The 20,647-nt window shown below is 38.7% G+C and overlaps 1 protein-coding gene across 2 annotated transcripts in view; it reads right to left on the minus strand.

The window, feature by feature from the left end:
• Positions 1–2,496: 2,496 nt before the first annotated feature.
• DCUN1D4 (defective in cullin neddylation 1 domain containing 4) overlaps positions 2,497–20,647 on the minus strand; it is a 123,979-nt gene continuing 105,828 nt past the window's right edge. For both annotated transcript variants that reach the window (XM_029587861.1, XM_029587869.1), the window contains 5 exons: positions 16,662–16,753; positions 13,228–13,336; positions 10,027–10,131; positions 7,805–7,907; positions 2,497–7,281 (listed from right to left, as the gene is read on the minus strand). In XM_029587861.1, coding sequence (XP_029443721.1) covers positions 7,226–7,281; positions 7,805–7,907; positions 10,027–10,131; positions 13,228–13,336; positions 16,662–16,753 — 465 coding nt within the window. In that variant the 3' untranslated portion in view covers positions 2,497–7,225. The remainder of the gene's footprint in view (positions 7,282–7,804; positions 7,908–10,026; positions 10,132–13,227; positions 13,337–16,661; positions 16,754–20,647) is intronic.

Below are 20,647 nucleotides of genomic sequence, written 5' to 3' on the forward strand. Positions count from 1 at the left end.
CAATATGCAAAGTAAAAAATCAAACAAATGTCAATAAAACACAACTATAACACACATGCCCCCAAGATCTACAATGTCCATACTATACATCAGAGCTAGGACACTTAACTAATCATAACCAAATGCCTCCAGGTACAAAAATGCTTTAAACTGTTTTTGAAAAACAGCAAAGTCTGTAATGGATTTACTGAAAAGGCATTCCAAAGTATGAGTCTTGTAACAGAAAAGGCTCAACACAAGGACAGGCAGATCCAAGATGGCGACTGCAATGGTGATGGCGTGATCATTGTCTGGTCTTACCTCTGAATATTTCCTCTTTTCCGATGCCGCATACCGGGCAAAAATGACAGCCAAGGAGAGGTTTGGCCCCGCACCCCCTCTTGATACTCTAGTTTTGGACCCGATAGATGACCACATCCTCAGAGGTGGTTTGTTGGGCGAGTGGCCCATGGTTGGTGAAGCTATGCATGCTTCCCCTCCAGGCATGTCTACTACACTATCCCCGATTGCAAGGACACCTCCTGTAAATCCTGCTGCCGCTAGGGACCTGGATGTGCTGGCAAGGGGGGCGAGTGCCAAAGATGCTGGAGCCCCACCTCCCGATACGGGGTCACTGTTTCTAAAGCAGCGGTCACGGGTGAAGAACCGGCAGGATTGACGGCAGACTCATCATTGGAGGATATGTTCCAGCTAGCAACGGGAAAGGGTTTCCTCATCGATTGCGGATCCACCTAAATTTCATTTTGAGTTGGTAAGACCAAATCTTATAACATTGGACACCATCTGGAATGCTATAGACACCTTAAGGGCCTCTGTTACATCTCAACTGAGAATAATATTGGATAAAGAGCTGGACTCAGAAAGAAGGTTAATCTTATTTAGAAATTTCTAATATCTCTGTTATACAATCTGTGGATGCCATTAAACTGATATTCAGGGACTAAAAAATAACCAAGAGATTCTATTAAAGGAAAACCAGAGCTTGCAATATAAGAAAAAATATGGAAAATGTGATTTGAGGTAAGAATTTAAGATTCATTAATTTTCCTAAACTCCCACAAATACAATGCAAAGGATATGTTTAAGAAGTTCCTGATTGGAATCTTAAAAGTTCTCGAACAAGCAGTCCCTCCTATTTCAAAGTCTTATTATCTACCTTCAATGAAAAAGGAGCAAGAAGTTTTTGTGGGTGCACAGAATATGGATCCTTGGGAATCCCCCTTAATCTTGAGGTCTCTCAATTATTGGAAACATCTGATTCTGCTTTAACTGAAACCGCTACTATGCTTGTTACATTTGTTTTGGAACCTGACCTAAACTGAGTACTTCTTTTGTATGTCAAACATCGCCTAGACTTTTTTTTTTCTCATCTTAACATCCGAGTATTTCCCCATCTCCAAGCAAACCCAAAAGAAAAGAACAGTTTCTCCTTATGAGACCCAGAGTCTTACAGATAGGAGCCTTATTTTTCTTAAAATTTCCCTGCAAATGTCTTGTTAGATTAAAGGTCTCATATGTTTCTCTCTGTCCATCTCTGTTATCAGTGTTTTAGTGATAAAGTGATTTTGCAGTCTATGATGAAGGGCACCTCTCTATTGGATTTACCTCCTTAGTAGTTTGAGTACCTTGCTATACATATGATTAATTCTCTGATATTCCATTGTATTTTCTTTTGTTACATATTTTCCTTGAATTGTGTAATTAGACCCCCCTTTGGGAGGACTATTGGATTTGTAAGATTTTTTTTTTCCTGTACAAACTGATTTAATTTCTGTCTTCTCTTCCTTTTCCATGCAAGTCTATGCTTGTTTTTATTTTGAAAAACTGCATAAATAAATTTAAAAAAAGAAAAGGCTCAACCCAGAGTCTCACCTAAATGAGCTTAACAGAAGGTACTACAAGACGACACCAGCAGAATGCAGGTTCAATGTAGGAACAAACTGGCTTGCACGAGTAAAATCTGACTTGTCCGCAGTTTTTGGGTGGGAGATCAGAGTAACGCGTAAGGGTTCAGGGTGAAGTGGTAGAGGGTCTACATGAACTTGTGGAGGTATTGGGGAACTGAATTTCAAGTACACGCGCAAGCTTTTTCAAAAAACTGTATGCTGCATTCTTTATAAGAGACCTGCCGTAAGATATAAATCATGGTTATGCGCACATGTTATTTTTATGCACCTAAAGTATATGTACATCTGTTTTTAAAATGGGCACAGAAAACTGCAAGTGTGCTCATACTTTTGAAGCAACAAGATTTTTATTTTTTTTTTTAAACAAACTATGTAGCTCCTGCCGCAGTTTATAAAACGTTACCATTAAATGCTGTATGACACAGCTGAAGGCTGGGCTCTAAATGTGTGAACTGTGGTTATCTCTCTACCACCACAGAATCAGCAGTACTTTTCTTTCCATTTGTTTTTATAGACTTGAATGATCATACGTTATCCAAAATACCCCAAAACATTATGTTAAAGGGAAAATAAAAACCACACAAAGTAGTTCGGTAGTAAAGATACCTTTATTAGACTAATGAACGTTTCAAGATGTAAGTTATTCAAGGCGATTAAGGATATTCCTCAGGCATTGTTCCTTTCTACTATTTACTGATGTATTAAATGTGAACTGCAACTGTGCACACCACAGTACATCCTAATATTCGAGACACTCCTTAGTATTCTACAGTATTTACACTGTACACAAAAACATGAGTACAAAAACAGTCTTAACATAAAATGATCCTAGTTGTGTTTCTGACAAGTACCCCAAATGTGAGGATTCTGAAATGTGCAGTGGTTAGTAAGAGGATACACACGAAAGCCTAGCATTTTTTCAAATAAGCCACTGAAGAGCCAGAAGGTAGTTTCTGGAATCGACACAAATACCGATTTTATTTGTGGATACCATTTTATGACAAATCCATTTAAACCCAAAGCAAACCAACCAGCTGACATCATGGCAGGTGGTTTAAAAACAGTACTTAGTCAAGCTAGGACTCGCATGGCTTTAGCACACCTTGTGTACATAATGCAAATATTTAAGACAGAAAAGCATTCACAGTTATTGGTGAGCTTGCTGGCCAAGGAACAAAGTGGCAGCAGCTTCCAGTAGAAATGATTGTATTTTTGCTCCCCCACCCAAAAGAAAGAAAAAAAACCACACAAAACCCCAACCAACATTTTAGTCTCATTTACGGATAACCAACTGTTTGGCTGGTGAATGAATTCTATACATTTTTCATACAACAAAATATGCGAGGATACAGTATAAGGCTTACAGAGGTATTTTAGCAGCTATCAGAATTAAATCAGGAGCACAAGTTTACTTTCACTGTTAGTCTTACAAAAGCAATTTCTACCAAAGTTTTGCTTAGCTTGTGACATAGCATAGCTATGAAAACGGGCAATTTCTTCAGATCCTTAGCTTCTGTTCATGAGAGCAAGTGACACCAGTTTATCAAGAATGAGCAACAACTTTCTTCTTCAAATACAAGTCTTGCATGTGCTATTAGTTGTGTAGAAACTCTGGAATTACAACCAGCGTAATTTTGTAACACTCGTTCTATAACTATGCTTAAACATCTGGACAAAATTTGCCACAATACTTCAGACAATCATCTAAAATACAGGAAGTATTACAGCCACAGTAGATAAGAGGGAGAATGGTAATACAAGCTGTTCGTAACAGAATGTGTGTCAATCCGACAAAAAAACAAACACAGAAGATTTATCATGCAAAATGGCACCTTGAAATAAAGTTCAGTCAGATAAAAAAAAAAAAAACAGACTAGGTTTGAGGGAATGTCTGAATAACTTGTTAAAAAAATTGAAATTTCAAATTGACCAAAAATGATTTGGCAAGGAAGACACTGGTATTTTACACTGGCTTTTTTTTTGTTTGTTTAATTCCCAAATGCCGACAGCTCCACTGAACCATAATAATTTCCTTTAATATCATAAGACTGTAGTGATTTTTTTTTTTTTAGTCACAGAAGTCCTGTGTTGAGGATCAGTCTAATTACATTTTACAGTTTAATTATAACAGTGATAACAGAATTCCTATACTTTACTCAAGATAAAATGTCATTCTGATTTCCTAAGGAAACAATGGCTTTAAATTAGTGGCACAAATTAAAAACACCATCTTCTTAGATGCACAAAATACGTATGCACTGATATTTAACTTTTTGTCTTGGTAACTGAATAATACCACCACACCTTAAATTAACTGAAAGCAGTAAAGGAACTAAATCTGTGTGACTGAGCTGATATTTTGAAGTTAAACATTACCCGGGATTGAAACTGAATCGTTGGTTTGTGCTATATTAAACATTTCCGTTGTCTTTTTGCTTGTCAGGTGCAAACACCGTCACTGCTTTATTGCATCCCCCCTGCCCATCCAAATTATGAATGCAACTGTTTTGTTTTATACAAACGTGCCATTACAATTTTTTTTGTGACTGTACAGTTCCTGGACTGTGTTTCTTTCATGGCCCTAGATCTTTAAAACAGAAATAATTAGGTTTATTATTTTTATAAGAAACAGGCTAGGCCAAAAAGAAAATGTCAAAAGGTGGAACTCAGGTAATATTCCAACCTAATGCCAAACAATATTTTCTGTGAAAATACTGATGTTTGTAACAGCGAGTCCAATGCTAAGGTACAAGTGCCATGTCCCTTTTAGGATCTCAAAACCTAGTATTTTTAGCCATAACAAATAATCTCTAATAGCAGGATTAAGTAGTTTTTCCTGCATCCTAGGCACAATGGACGAGGAGGATATAGATAAAGAAGGGGGACAGCCAAAATTAGGACAGTGCAGGTGGTCAAATCCGTATGGGTGACAGCTGAGAAATACCCTCAGCTAAAGTAGTGTGGGCAGCAGGACTTGGATAGACCAGGTGGGGCAAATGGTAATTATCTGTCAACATCTGTGGGTTTTGTCTGCATTTGGTAACATCCTTACAAAAGTAATTCACAGACTACAAAAATTGCCAAGTGTATGCTCTTTGTTAGTATTCCAGATTTTGGTTTTGCTTTCACAATAGTACAAAAATATGAGAATGAATGCAACATGACTCTTGATAATATACATGCCTAACTTATGCCACAAGGACACTGTATGATTATTTTTAGGTTGGGAAACCAAACCATTAACACAGCTTGTCACTTCAAAAGTAAAATGCTATTGGTCCTGATCCTCGCTGTGGAGAATGAGGATGCGTGGCTGGAGAAAACTCACGAAGCCTGCCAGGATATAATTATACCAATTGTGAACAACTGTGACCCCAAAATTTGGTTGCTGGCTTAAATGACCACAGAGGTGTCCTCTTAAAGAGAGAGGCACTCCATTTCACAGGCTGTATTTCAAACCAATATCATGTTTTAAAAAAAAAAAAGAAATAAAAAGGGAAGGCCTGAATTTGGTTTGCTTGCACAATTCTGAACCAGCATCTCTTTTCTCAGAAGATCTAATTTCCTGAAACTTCAGGAAGGAGCCAAAAAAAAAAAAAAAAATCTGCAACAGAAGCTTCAAAAACGGACTTTTCCACTATCCTCTGCTCACATGTTTGCATGCACAGTATCTTTCCCCTTCCTGAGGTTTCTGAAAACTGAATCCCTGGGCAAACTACGCAAAAAGATGAGACTGAAACCTAAATTTGGTGCCTGTCTAAAGAAAACCAGCCAAGAATGCTCAGAATGAGAGCAATATTTATTTTTAACTGCCATGAGCCGCTTGAGGGAATTATGTGGGGACATTATGTCTAAGGCCATTTTTCTTAAATTGTATTTTATTTAATAGATGTCGTACAGGCTTTGGGGGGGGGGGGGGGGGGGGGGGGAGGTTCAAAGTGCCCCTTTTTCAGTCTCTATGTGCTTCTTCTTTCTGAAGGCCAGGTAGAGCAACAAAGGGTAAAAGATTGAGAGAATAATTTTATAATTGTGCGTGTGAGAGATTTGTACACAGACGTTAGCTAACATTTTCAAAGCTAAATTATATGCATCCATTTGCTTTGAAAATGCTCGGGTAATCAGCCCAGTATTTGCACAGATGTAATTCTGGGCGAGTTAACCTCCTCTTTGAAGGGTGGAACTGCTGCAGGCTAGCTTATGTGCTTACTTTTTAAAATTGAAAAGTATGTGTCTAAGTTCCAGCTCCTACCACCCAATGCCTCTGTACTTCATGTAAAAGCATGTGTGGAACCGGGTTATGCACAGAGAGCCTATGGGCTATTTTGTAAGAGCCATTTAAGTGCATAAACTTTGGGTTTGTGTGTGAAATTGCTTTGAAAATGCTGTAAACTTTAAAGACTGATTTTACTATTTAGCATTCTGAATGGGGGGAAAAAAAGGAAGAATAAAGGTAGAAAAATTAACTTCTACCCAATACTTTGCAAGCTACCAATTATCAGTAAAACTGCCACTTACCAATGGCATCTCATGAAGTAATAAAATCAAAAAACTTTGTGCACGACGGAATGCAAGAAAATATCCCTCAAGTAATTCAGGAGAATCTAAAATTAGTTTCTCACAAAATTTAACTGTAGCCAATTGCTTCCCACTTGAACATTACAAAGCCAATTTTTCTTCACCAACTGGAAATAAACCAGCTGCATTTACAATACCAACAAACCAATCACAGTTTAAAAACAAAAAAATACTTATGTTCAAGAAACAAAAAGGTCCATTTGGCATACACTTGCAAAGAAAGGCTCCTTTTTTATCCCAACTCCAAAACAGTGACATTAAAACAGGCAACAGTTGCTCATGGTAACAATGTCCAGACAGGATTTTTGTTCCTGTGGTCTGAAATGCTATATTTGAGACTTTGCAGAAAGAAATTACATGTTCCTTGGAAAAAAGTGACTAGAAATATGCCACCAACTTCTCTTTACAATAGGTTTCTGCAGAAATAATCTCTAAGTGAAGCATTTTTTTTATACACATATACAAAAATTTAGACAGCAATATACACATAATCACAGTGAGGACGTTGGCAAATTCACCAATCTGTAGTGTACATACAAAATGCAAAGCAGCCTTCAAAGAGAACAATGCTACACAGCAAGCAGAGCTGGTCTGTTAAAACAGCAAAAAACACTCAAAAGTTCCCTGCCCCAGGGAAACAGTGCAAGAAAAGCAACATGCGCTTCAATACAAACAGCTATTTATGGCTAATGGTTGACAACTGGTAACAGTGACTCTTGAGCTGCTGTGCATAGTTAATTCTCCTACGTCATCTGCTTCTCTTTATACCATTCCACAAATTCATCCAACAACACTGGCCCTGAGGAGAAAGAATTTTAAAGCCATCATCTTTTAGTGCTGCATCTCTGATGAAGGACCCTTTGTACAGGTCTCAGTTTGAAGAACAAAAAATGCACACTGGTCTAAGCAAACAGCTATCACACAACAATTTTACGTGTCTTTTTTTAATGGTTCCCAATGTTTTATTGTGGTAATAAGTTAAGCAAGTTGCAGGCAATACCTTTTTATTGGATTAACTTGTTAGGGCTGTGAATAGCTTTCAAGCGCTATGCCCCCTTCATAAAAAAAATTATTGTACTGACCCATTGGACACATATATCTGGAAAACTAGTCAAATGCAGTAAGTCAGTCCAATAAAAAAAAAAAGATCATTTATGATGTATTTGTTTTAACTTTATTTCTACATATCCAAGAGGACGACCCAGCAACCAATCTCCTTTATTCATAATCTTACCACATTTCAGGGTTGAAGATATTTACGTCTTAAATGATTAAGCTGACTAAATGATTTTTTTAAATAAACCAACATGACTAATACTTACATGCTCCATCTTCGTCATAGTTGCTGAGGTCAAGGTTAATTGTTCTGCTAAACTCTAACACATTGCACCATTGGTCCTTGTTAATCACTTTGTATTTTGATTGCTGCTCAGAATAAAAGCATACATTATTAAAATTATCTTGTTAAATTTCCACATAAATTAATTTTAACTCTCTCATCACTTCAGAATATGCTTATATAACAAAATGGATTAGAATGTTGAAAGCTATCTCCACAGTAAGGGACAAAATATGCAACCAACAGAATTAAGAGCAAAAAAATAAATAGGATTACCATTTACAGCAAGGAAAAAGTTGGAGCTTAACTTTGTTTCCTTAAAAAGCAATATTAACTTAAATTAGCATTCAAGTAACTTAAGAGTATTTCTTGCCAGTTTTACAGCAAACTACTAACTATGCATTATCCAGACTAGGTCTTTGTGTATTCAAAAGGTTCATCGTCCAGCCCACAAAAAAGAACTTGAGTGACTGGTCATTCATTTTTAGACCAACAGGTTCTACAGCTATCTTATTTTATATATGAAGATCCTGCTGCTTCTGGGATTCTCCAGTTATGTTAACAGCAGCTGTTAACGATATCATAACTGATTTTGCCCCATAGAAGGAAGCAGGGATGAACCAAAATCACATTGTTTTGCTGTTCCTAGCATAATATGGATGTGCCAGTTGCCATGATAGTGTCCCATCTCTTATTTTTTAATGTACTATAATCATGTGAATTACTGCTTGCACTATATCAAAAACCAAAAAAAACCTCATTCCTGCTTGATCAGCTCTTTAAAATGTTATGATACTCCGATTAAGCTTCTCTTCCTAATGTCTACAAATTTATCCTGTTGTAATCACACCCCTATGCAAGCAAATGTGCTGTTAACACCCTCTCCCCAAAAAGAAACACAAAACAAAAAACCCGACAGGCTCTAATTCCACACCAGGCTTAAAAGCATAAACATAACCAACACTAATATCAAGTTGTCGCCATGTGCCCAGCCCGCAGTGGAAAGTTTAGGTGTAAATGTTCAACTTTGTCCAACAGTATGCACCTTTATTTTGTGTGTTCATTATTCAGGTACTAGAGAAACCTTGGTAGATTCACAGCACGTGTTGAGAATAAAAAGGAAACTAACCTCAGTTTAGCTGAATGATGAACAAGCCTATTAAATGAATCAAACAGAATCTGAAGCATCGTAAAACACACATTCCCAACCTCTAAGGCATGTTTGAAAGGAACTGTTTGGTTTTTAAATATAACAATGATTAGTAGTGGTATTACTAGTATCTGCAGTGAACCAATTTGATTATAACACAAATATACTACAAAAGAAACATCCCAGTAAAACCTTCAGAAGCACTATGCCCACAAAGTGATGTTAAATGACTGGAAGCACCAAAGTGTTCTCTGGATCTTGATTTGTTCTATAGATACTTGAGGTTGGGTTCCCAGCTACTACACTGCAGTTTTCTTATTGAAGGAAGGAACACAAGCCTAGAAATCCAAGATTCAGAACAGGTGTGTCCCAATTCTGTTTTAAAAGAAGCTCTAAACCTATATATAACCTAAAAATCAGGTGGGCCTGTTGAGACATGAACAAGCAAATAAACAATGGCTTCCAGTGGAAGAATCCCTGTGAAATACAGCCTGAAATGTTAAAGCTTAAGTCCAGTCTCCAAATGGTTCTGAAATTTTTCTATGAACTTTAATCTTATTCTAGCAGGCCTTTTCATATATTTACTTTTCAATAGAATAATGCTAAGATTAATTATTGTAGACATATTTAAAGTGATCCTTTACCCTTAACAGAAATTATACAATCATGAAAACACCCATATACATGAACAGTGAGTAAAGATTTCCTATATACAAGGTAAAAAAAAAAAAAAGAGGGACAAGAAACTAGGGAGATTCATATATAGAAAACAAATATTTAAACTGGCAGTAAGCCTTCAAAACACAAATTTCAACTTTGTCAAATATTCAATGCTACTGTGTCACTTCAGAGGCCAGTTATATGAAAATCTTTACCTGAAAGGAAGCAAAATCCTAAGATCATGCAAGACCAGCCTTGAGACATACTGACTTTGCAAAGGCCAAAATATATTCAAGTTAGTAAACAACTGTCAAAAAATTGCATTAATAGGCAGTAAAAATTTTCTTTGAGCAACTTCTTAGTTGTATGTAAAATGAACGCACGAAAACTTGTACCTCTAGGAATTGGTGGAAAACTGGAAAAAGGGGCCACATTTTTCCTAATAAGAGTCCTAACATACACTTGGCAGTATTAATGTCTAGGCTGCGCTGGTCCTTTTCCTGTGTTGAAAGGGGAGAAAAAGTAAACAGAAGATTAGAAAATGAACTCCATTTAAATAATTAAAGAAAAAATGAAATCCGAAGGACTTCTGGTTCAGCTACAGATGTGTATAAAACTAAAGGATTTCAAACATGAAGTTGATTTTCGGGCTGGACATTGGTGGCTTATCTCCAAGACAGGGATTCCCAAACCTTTCCCAGTGACTCCAAGGCCCAGTTGGGACTTTAGGGTAGGATATCTAAAATGACTATGCAAGGACATAGTTCTACAGACGCTGGAGATGCAATATATATGCACATTTATCGCAAGAACATTCCATGCTATTATTCTGACACCCTGACACCCTGACTGGCAGGCAGGACAAGTTTTGGGAAGCCCACTCTAGGCAGTGCTGGAATACTATGTTATGTGCATATACCTTTACTTTCCCATTAAACTACTGCTTTACACCACCTGTCAACATTTCCCTCGCCCCCCAATATATGCAACTTGTGGGTCTGGCAGCCATTTCAAATCCTTAACTTTTTTTTTATGCTAATCTATCAGTTACATTCAAGTCTGATTACAGACTGCAGTAAAGTAACAGTTACATACCTAACAGCATCATACCCACAAACTCTGGTTACATGCTTTAAAAAAAACACAAAACAAAAAAAACTCACTACAGTTTGAGAATAGACTGTTTTCTTCCAGAGTCACTTGAAAAGTCTGAATTCAATAAACCACAGTAGTACACTGGACAGCAACATTACAAAAGTTGGATAAAAATGTCTTTTTCACTCAGCCAAAGAAACATGCATTGTTATGATTCAAGAGCTCATTGAATTAACCCCAAATATAATTTTTTTTTTTTTTTAAATCTGAAGATTGTTGAATGAAACCAGGCTTACAGGGAAAAAAAAAAGTGACTACTTTTAAGTTCACTTTTAGTAACCCCAAAAGCAAAGTTGCTTAACCGTAACTGATGTTCTCTGAAGACAGGGTAATCAGCCATACACATGAAGGCACAGACATCAAATATGAACAAAGATCTCCAAAGATTTCTGAAACGTTTGGAAAGGCTTTTCCCGGGTATGCGTGGAATCTCCCATGCACACTTACCCTCATGGACAGCCCTCCCCCACCATTTATATAAAAGCTCGTCTGCACAGCTCCATAGGAGAGGAGGGTGGGTACTATTGTGGCTAATTAGAGCATTAAAAAGCCTTAGATATTTCATCAATTGTACTTGCTTGGTGGGCTTTTGAGCCACTCCCAATGCTTTGCATTGACATTCCACACAGCTCTGCTCTTTTGGCCACCCTTTTCAGCATTTACTTCTGACCACTTTGTAAGGTTTTATCCAGATTGGAAGTCAGTTACAAAATATATGCCGATGTACAATTTTATCTACCTACTGTGACTTCCATTTTGGATTTGTTACCAAAAAAAAAAACCCCAAACTGCAGCTTGCCTGTTGGTGATTAATTCTTGGCTTGTGGAGAATTGCTTTACATTGAACTTCTCCATCAAGAAAGAGCTTCAAGATCATAGCTCCTGTTTCATCTGAGATTTAAGGTTTTCACAACCAGAGATATCAGAGGATGCACATATAGAAAGACCTAGCCCTGGTGACTGAACAAAGTGTTTGATGCTAGTCTGCCTTCTGATCCTTTACTTGAGCTGAAGCTCAGAATCTTTCTATTCAGGGAAGTTACAAATGGATCATTCTTAGGTGTTCCCCGCTCAAGAAATATCTTGTTTGCTATGATCTGGTCTATGGCCTGCTTGGGAGTCCAGGATCTAACTAATTGTCTGCCAGTCATTTCTTCTGCTACCAGATACATGGTTCTTAAGTTTGTCCCATGAGAGATGGCCCAGTTTCAAGCCCTGTCATGAACCCATTCCCTTCCTGTTTATTCAGCTAGAACATTACTGCCAGGTTGTATTGGGACAATTTTGTTAGCCACTTGATTCTTGAAAATATTTAAATTGTTCATAAGTCTGGAGTTCCAGAAAGTTGACATGGTGGCTTCTTTCCTGGACTGATCAAGGGCCCTGGATGTGAATTCCCTGTGTATGAGCTTCCCAGCCCAGGTAGAAGACAACTGTTGTCAGAACAATTTTGTAAGGAAGAATTTGGAAGGGTAATTAAAGGGCCAGGCTGGCATAAAAGAACCACCAAGACAGGGAAACTGAGCTGCTATTGGACAGACTAACTCTCCTGAGTCCTTGAGTCCAAGCACGGAAACACAGACCGTAGTTTACAAGATAGTTAGGTGCAGCATTACTGTGCAAACACATATGGTGCTGGTACTAGGCCAAAAAATAATATGCAGTGCTGGAGGAAGTGATTCCCTTCTACAAAGCAGAGATACTTCCTGCAACTGGAATATATTTTTACATGGGCATATGGATCATTGAAAGATCATAGTCCATCTCCTTTAGGTATGGAATAACAGTCCCTAAGGACCAAGCAGGCTACAGGATGGAAACTGTACTGACTAATGATATGAGAAGGGTCCTAGATGAGGAGAGACTGATAGTTCTAGATCGCTAAGCAGTCTTCAACACCAGACTAGGACATTCAAATCTCCTGACTAGAAAGCAACTCTAAATTTTGCCAAAAAGGCTATTTGCATGACACTGAGGAAAAAAAACTCCCACATACTTCAAAACTAAATGTAAAAAAAAAAAAAAAAAAAAAAAAAAAAGCAAAACTAGTTAAGAGATTTTACTGGAGATTAAAGATGTTTCAAGACAACCAAGTTACAAAAGTTTGTGATAAATCTTCTTACTGAAAACAGCACAAAAGAAATATGTTCCCCCAGCATTAGACAAAATGAACTGAGATGTGCCACAAGAAATGCTGTGCACCAAGAGAAAATATCTGAAATCTCTAGGAAGTCCATGTTCATATTCATGTTAATATTCTTAACTACATGCATGGCTGACTTATCCTGCTTGCTCTAAGAGAAGCTATAGTTACATAAGGAAATGTATTATCCTCCTATAGGGAACTACTTATTTTACAAGAGCTATATGTAAGGAAGCAATTCCATAGGGAACTATAAGACAAACCCCAAACACCTGGCTCAGCCTTCCACATTACTCACCCGTGCAAAATCAAATGCATATCTATAAATAAGTTTAAAATTTGTAGGCTCATTTAATAGAGATCTCAAGTAATCCAAGGAATTCCTTAACTTCTCTGTATTATCGCATCTAGAAAACAAGAAAATAAAGGAAAGGTTTTTATTCCAGAAGCTAACATTTTGATGAAAAAAGCTGCATGCTTAAAAATCTTGCAGACTAATGCCCTAGAAGGGCAAAGGAAAAAGGATCATCTTTCCTTCAAACGTGCAAGGCTAAAGCAGTATATTAGAGCTCCTGAAGCAATTTATGTACTAAATATGCTGTTATACTGTTTGCATAGTCATCTGCAAATGCATAGTGACTACAGAAAGTCTACACCCCCGTCCAAAACGTTCACCTTTTATTGCTTTATATCCTGTAAGTAGAAAAGCATTAAAACAGTACTTGTTCCATGTATCTACACATCCTAGCCCACAACTGCCAAGAGAAAAATATATTTGAGAATTCCTTAGAAAATTAAATAGAAATAAAAAAATGGAATAGTTTGGTTGGATAAGTGTTTACCCCCCCCCCTTGTATGTCTGCAGCAATCTGGTGTAAACATCTTCAAAAGCTCCACCTATGATACATTGCACTGATTTACATGACTTGATAAATTCAGCAGTTCCTGTTGGTTCTTTTTGCTAGGCAGGGATTTCAAAGCAAAGACCCAATCATGAGCACCAATGAGCTATTCAGAGAATTCAGAGAGAACGTTGTGGAAAGGCACAGATCTGGGGATGGGTATAAAGAATTGCAAAGTCCTTGAATGTTTCTCAGAGCACAGCCAAGACAATTTAAATGGTGAAAGCGGGTATAGCATCTCCAAGACCCTGCCTAGACCAGGTGCTCTTTCAAACTGGATGGACCAAGCAAGGAGGCAATCAAGAGGCCAAGGACAACTTTGAAAGAGCTACAGGTTTCCACGGTCCAGACTGGTCAAAGTAGGCATTAATATGCCCAGCATGCCACAATTGCGGCACAAATGGTAAGATGGCAAGAAGGAAGCCATTACTCAAGAAAGTCCACCTTGAATCTTGTTTGAAATAAGCAAAGAAACACTCAGGGGAAACAGGAGGGAGCCATGCAGCAAAAAAAAAAAAAAAAAAGTGTTGCAGTCCGATTACAGTTAAAATAAAATTTTGGCCTGAGTGCAAAGCATTATGATTGGCACAAACCCAGCGTATCACTCAGAGACCACCAACCCTACTGTAAAGCATGATGGTAGCAGCATCATACTATGGGGATGAAGGACTGGAGCACATGTCAGTAATAGAAGGGATAAAGAATGGAGGAAAAGTACAGAAAAATCCTTGAGCAAAGCCTGCTGCCCTCTGCATGAAAGCTGAAACAGATGGAAATTCACATTTCAGCATGACGACCCGAAGCACAGCCTAAGCTACACTAGAGTGGCCATGGAATAAAAGGGTAACTGGCCTGGAGTGGCCCAGAGCGAGCCCTGAACTCAGTCCCATCAAAAAACTGTGGCATGACTTGAAGATTGTTGTCCATCAATGCTCCCTTATGTACCTGAAAGCTTGAACAGTTTTGTAAAGAAAAAGGATCTAATATGGATAAATCTATCTGTGCAAAGTTGGAGACCTATCCCAACAGACTCACAGCTATAACTGCTGCCAAGAGTGCTTCCACCGCGTATTGACTCAAAGGGTGCAAACTTATCCAATTGCTGGATTTCGATTTTTTTTATATATGGATATTCTGTCTCCCCCAATAAAACATTTTTTACCCTGAAAGGTGTGGAGTATGGTGTACAGATGAGGTGGGGGAAATGCTCGCAAGCCTGTCACAAAAATATGAAAAATGTTCAAAGGGGTGTAGGCTTTCGATAGCCACTGGATGCTTGGCTGCAAAACTTAAATCATTTGCATCCTAAAATGAAAAAGCTTCATTTGATACAGACAGTCTGACATACAATACTTACATAAGAGCAGCTTTAATACATATTTGCTCTTCATCGGTAAAAATTTAGCTCTTTCTGCCATCCTTAACACTGGTCTGACCCATGAACTGCCAATTCAGGTTCTTACCCTATCCACTAGATTCTAAGACCTTCTAGGAATGAAGTTAACCCTCGTTTCCTGTGATCCAATTCAAAAGGTAGCCAACTACATAAATTTAACACCACAGAACTGCTTCCAACAAATTATGTTACTAGCATGTATGATTTGAGCCTTTTAGCATAATTAATGTACCTGAGCACTGAAATAGCTGCTTCTCTCATGTTGGACAGCAAAGAATGTTTACTTTAGGAAACACTCACATTTTAAATTATCCGATACAATTATTTGTATTACTCTCATCTTATGTCAATTTACCAATAAGACAATTTAAGATATCATGAGCTAAAAATTTCAATAGACTGTTGAAGGAATTTTCCATATGATTTACTTCACTAAGAATTTCAGACATAAACCAATGTATCTACGCTCCTTTTATTTTGTCTTTATGAAATGTAATTATACAGGGCTGGGTATGACGACATTTACCCATCATCATTCTTAGCAGCAGTTTATTGGAGCCACACAATCCCATCCTTCTGGAGCAGTATGTTATAGTTTCTCTCTTCCTTCAGCTCTGGCAGTAGATGGTTGCTTCACAACCAAATTCCCAGCTTGGAAGAGCTCCTTCAAGGCTAGTAGTTCAGTGGTTCCCAATCCTGTCCTGGAGGTACATCAAATCAGACTGGTTTTCAGCACTGGGTCTCCAATGTATGAAATCCACCCTACTACATGTTCATTATGGATACCCTGCAAGCTAGATGGGCTAGGCATGCCTCCAGGCCAGGGGTGAGAACCACTGTAGTTGCTGACCTATGTTGCTGACCTATGTTGCTGACCTTGTATCAAGGCTCCTGGATACAAGAAGATTACTCATCTCTTTTGGTTAATTAAGTTTCCTGCATACCCAAATTAAAGGAAAGCTGAAATAGAGGAAAGCAGGTTTGCATGCCTCCATTTCAATAAAGATGACGTGGCCATATTTGTAGGAATTCTCCTTTGCTGCAAAATGTATTTCTCAATCCCTCCACTGCAGGAGTTTTACAAAACACAAACTTCATCTGTTTTCCTTTTCAAATGTTTTCATGGAACCTTTGGTAAAAACTCTCCTGTTTTCTCCATCAGACATCCTCCACACCTGATAAATATACAGACCTGCTATGGGGGCCTGCATCTACCCTTCTCTGTAGGAATGTGAAATGACAAGCAAGACACTAAAAAGCAGCAGAGGATCATCATACAAGGCTACACTCAATCAACTAGATCTCATCAACTTAAAAGACATATGTGAGAGGGGTATGTAAAATAAATGATACAGAAAGTACATGCTTAATCACTGCTATTCAAAAAATCTAGGCAAAACTGATTTCAAACTCTGGAAAGAGAAAGAATCTTACTGCAGAGAGGTCATTCCTTTTAACCACTCCTGCATTGTAAAGTATCCCATATTCTGTGCATCTAATTTCCAGGCTAAAACAAGCATTACTACCTGTGGAAACAAAAGGGAAAAAAAAATCAATGAGATCTTGAGAGCATTCTGTCCACTCTGATACAGACTTTGAATACTCCAAAGCCCCAAATCCAATGTAAAACAGCCATTTGATGAGGGATAGAATAAAATCATCTGAGGCAATTTCCAAAGGTGTCAGCTAATCCCCATCATTTAAGCTTCTGATTCTATTCAAGATATACAACAACCCTTGCTCACTATGTCGACAGGACCCCCAAACTACACCACAGACCCCATTCAAGATTGAGTATTTTCCTCTTTAAACATTTATTCAATCTGACACATTGCAACCAGATAAAGTTCATTATTAAAAATGAATGAACAGCGGTGGAATGTTAGAGAGGTCTGGCAACTTCAAAGTTATAATTACGTTTTGTAGGTGATTATCCCTAGGACATGCGAGTGGGAGAATATTGTATATAATGTACTTTAATGATCTGTAAACAGGAGGGTACACACACTCGCATGATAATCCAAACTATCAAGTTCAAAATTCAGGTAACTGGCTATACAGGTCAAATCAAGACAAATTATTTCATCTCAGAGTGGAAGCCCTAGCAAAACAAAATTGATTTTTATTTCATTTTCAGTACAACATACACTCAGTTACCACATTTCTCTTGCAGAGTTGGGGAAGTTAGAAGTGTTTGCATAAGCTGTGTCAGTTCTTTAATGCTTTTGGTTTGAAGTTATCCCTGTGCTGTATTCAGTATTCTACATTCACAGCCCCTGCCCATCGAATTTAATTAAGTTAGCACAAGAGCTTTTGGGAACCTTTACAGATAACCATTCAATCTTCACTGAAAAGGTTTGAACCAAGCAATCTTTTTAGACTTATACTCTGAATATCCAGTCCAAAAAGGACAGCCCAAAAAGCAATACTAAAGAAGCCGCACTTTATCCCACCCTGCTAGACAGCGTTGCCATCCTGTCTTTAATATGTCTTTTCTAAGCAAACCTGTGGGGAAAAGTGAACATCTTGGATTCACAAAAATCTGGGTTTTGGAAGTTTCATCATTCAGAAATAGCAACAACGATCTTCGGATTTAGACAAGGATTCTCTTCTATTTGATCTCAGTAAAACATTTGACATATTAGATAATGTAGCAATAAGTCAAAGTTATCAGTAATTGAAGTCTCAGGTCATGCCCTTAAAGGGGGGAAATCTTTTTTTGTCCAGACCACACTTTATAATATTGACAATGTAAGTTGTTTTGGAGGTTCCCCAAGTTTCCAATCTGTCTCCTTCTAGCCAATCTTCCTTCAGCTAATGTTGTTTAGGGAATCTAAGGAATGATGCCATCTATTCATAAATATCCAATTGTATGTGGCATTAGGATAAAACCAGAAGAGATCTTAGGTCAGCTGAATGTTTGATAGAGGTGGCATCTTGCCTATGTGAGAAAACTAATACTAAACCCATTAAAGTGAAATTCTATAGGTGAGGAAGGAGAAATATCTGTCTTTTATAGAAGGAATGGCTTTGGTAATTAAGGATGTGGTTGCAGTTCTACAGTTTCAAAGTCCTCACAGATGCCAAGCTGTCATTTGAACCACAGATATCAGCACTGGTTAGAAAAATGTTCCATTTGCATCAACTGTGAATAGTCCAACCATATTTTTGATCAGAATCATTGCGCATCCATTTTACATGTTATATTACTATGCCTCTTGGATTATGGTAATGGGTTAACACTTGGGGTTGCTCAAGAGACTTGAGGAAAAATTTAATCCAAAATTTTGCTGCACATTTACTTGTCTTGTCCTCGTGTACAAACTACAAGTGTCCAGTTTTGGCTCAACTGCACCGGCTGCCAATTTCACCCAGATACAATTCAAGATCTTAGTTATAGCTCCTAAAACGTGACATACACAGGGGCCAGTATACTTAAAGAAGACACTGGTGAAATCCATGCCAATCTGCTTTATATGAGAGAATAAGGGATTTTAAGTATCATTAAAAGATGGTAGATTATTCCCATGTATGATGCAACATTTTCTGTAGCAAAAATGACAGGAGTTGAATGGTTCCTTATAGACTAATTTATTCCACAGTTTGGGAAGCTTACACAGAAAACATTCTTCAGAGGGACAGTGGTGTTAGTCTGGTATAGCAAATGTGACAAGAGGTGAGTGGCACCTTATAGGCTAACCAGTTTGAGGCATGAGCTTTCAAAGTGGTCTCTGACAAATGTACACCGAAGCTATGGCCTCCTCCAACCAGTGTGCAACAGCAGCTTTGGAGGCCTTATGACCCTTCTTTGTCCCACTTAAGAGGACGAAAAGATAAGAAACCCTGAAATCATTAGTGACTTTCAGACAGCGCAACAGAACTCGCTTCACATCAAGACACCTCGACTCCTTATCCAAAGGAACAGTCGAATCCAGAATAGTAAACGCTGGTAACTCCATGGACTAATTCAAGTGAAAAGATGAAACAACCTTCAGAAGAAAAGAAGGCACCATCCGTAACAAAATCCTGGAGTCCAAAATCTTTAGGAAAGGATCTCTACAAGTGAGGGCTTGAAGCTCCGAAATTCTTCAAACCGAACAAATTGCCACCAGAAAAACAACCTTTAAAGTAAGATGCTTCAAAGATGCCCTGCATAATTGCTTTAAGAACCAAGTTTAGGCTCCACAGAGGGTACACGTTTTGCACTGGGGGACGCAAATGCATGACACTGCACAGAAAAAACGCACCACATCTGGATGCGCCGCCAGAGGCATGCCTTGCATCTTACTCTCAGACACCCCAAGGCCACCTCCTTTACCCTTAAGGAGTTGAAAGCCAATCCTGTCACCAAATCTTGCTGCAAAAAAGCCAAAATGTGGGCCACTGAAGCTCGAGTCGGACACACGGTGTGCTCCTGGCACCAAGCCTCAAACATCTTCCACACCCGAACATAAGAAAGAAGTGGACTTCTTTCTGGCTTGCAGTAAAGTGGCAACAACATCCTCTGGGTAACCTTTCTCCCTCAAACGCCACCTTTCAAAAGCCAAGCTGCGACAAAAGAAGCAATCCGCTTGGTCCAAAAAATAGATGGCGTTTATGCAGCAGGTTGCGAAGATGCACCAGACATAGTGGTCCATCTACCGCAAGATTGATCAAATTCATAAACCACGGCTGCCGAGGCCATTCTGGCACTAGAATCACTTATCCCGAATGGACCTCTATCCTTTGCAAGATCTTGCCCACCAGCAGCCACAGCGGGAATACATACAGGAGAATCCCCTCTAGTCATGGGAGAACTAAGGTGTCTACTCCCTCTCTCCGCACTCCTTTCAAGTGAAGAACCGTGGAGCTTTGGCATTCTTCTGCGTAGCCATGAGATCCATATAAGAGACTCCCCACCTGTGAAGAATCAGATGAATGTCCTCTTTTGACATTTCCCACTCCCCGGAATCTATCTGCTGGCAACTTAGAAAATCCGCCCACACATTGCTTACTCGGCTATGTGGGAAGCTGCCAGCAATCTCCAGATGCTCTTCCACGCATTGCACTAATTCCCGGGCCTCTCGCGCCACTGCTTGACTCTTCGTACCACCCTGTCGGTTGATGTAAGCCACCGCTGTCTCACTGCCTGACAAGACTATCACTGGCCTGCCCTGCACCAGAGGAAGAAAGACCAGCAACAGACAGACTGCCTTCGCATCTAGACGGTCGATGGACACCTCCAAAGACCACTGATCTTGCACCACTTGAGTCTGACATGCAGCTCACCAACTGGTCAGGCTGGCATTGGTCGTGACCCAGATTGTCCTGACAAAGCCACTGCAGACTTGGTGCTTTCCGTAAGCGGAAGTGGTAGATGAAACTGCTCTGATAATAGATGCCACCTGGACAGTAAGGCCACCTGAAGTGGCCACATATGA

The sequence above is a fragment of the Rhinatrema bivittatum genome, chromosome 1 (genome assembly GCF_901001135.1).
Source record: "Rhinatrema bivittatum chromosome 1, aRhiBiv1.1, whole genome shotgun sequence".
Lineage (NCBI taxonomy): Eukaryota > Metazoa > Chordata > Amphibia > Gymnophiona > Rhinatrematidae > Rhinatrema > Rhinatrema bivittatum.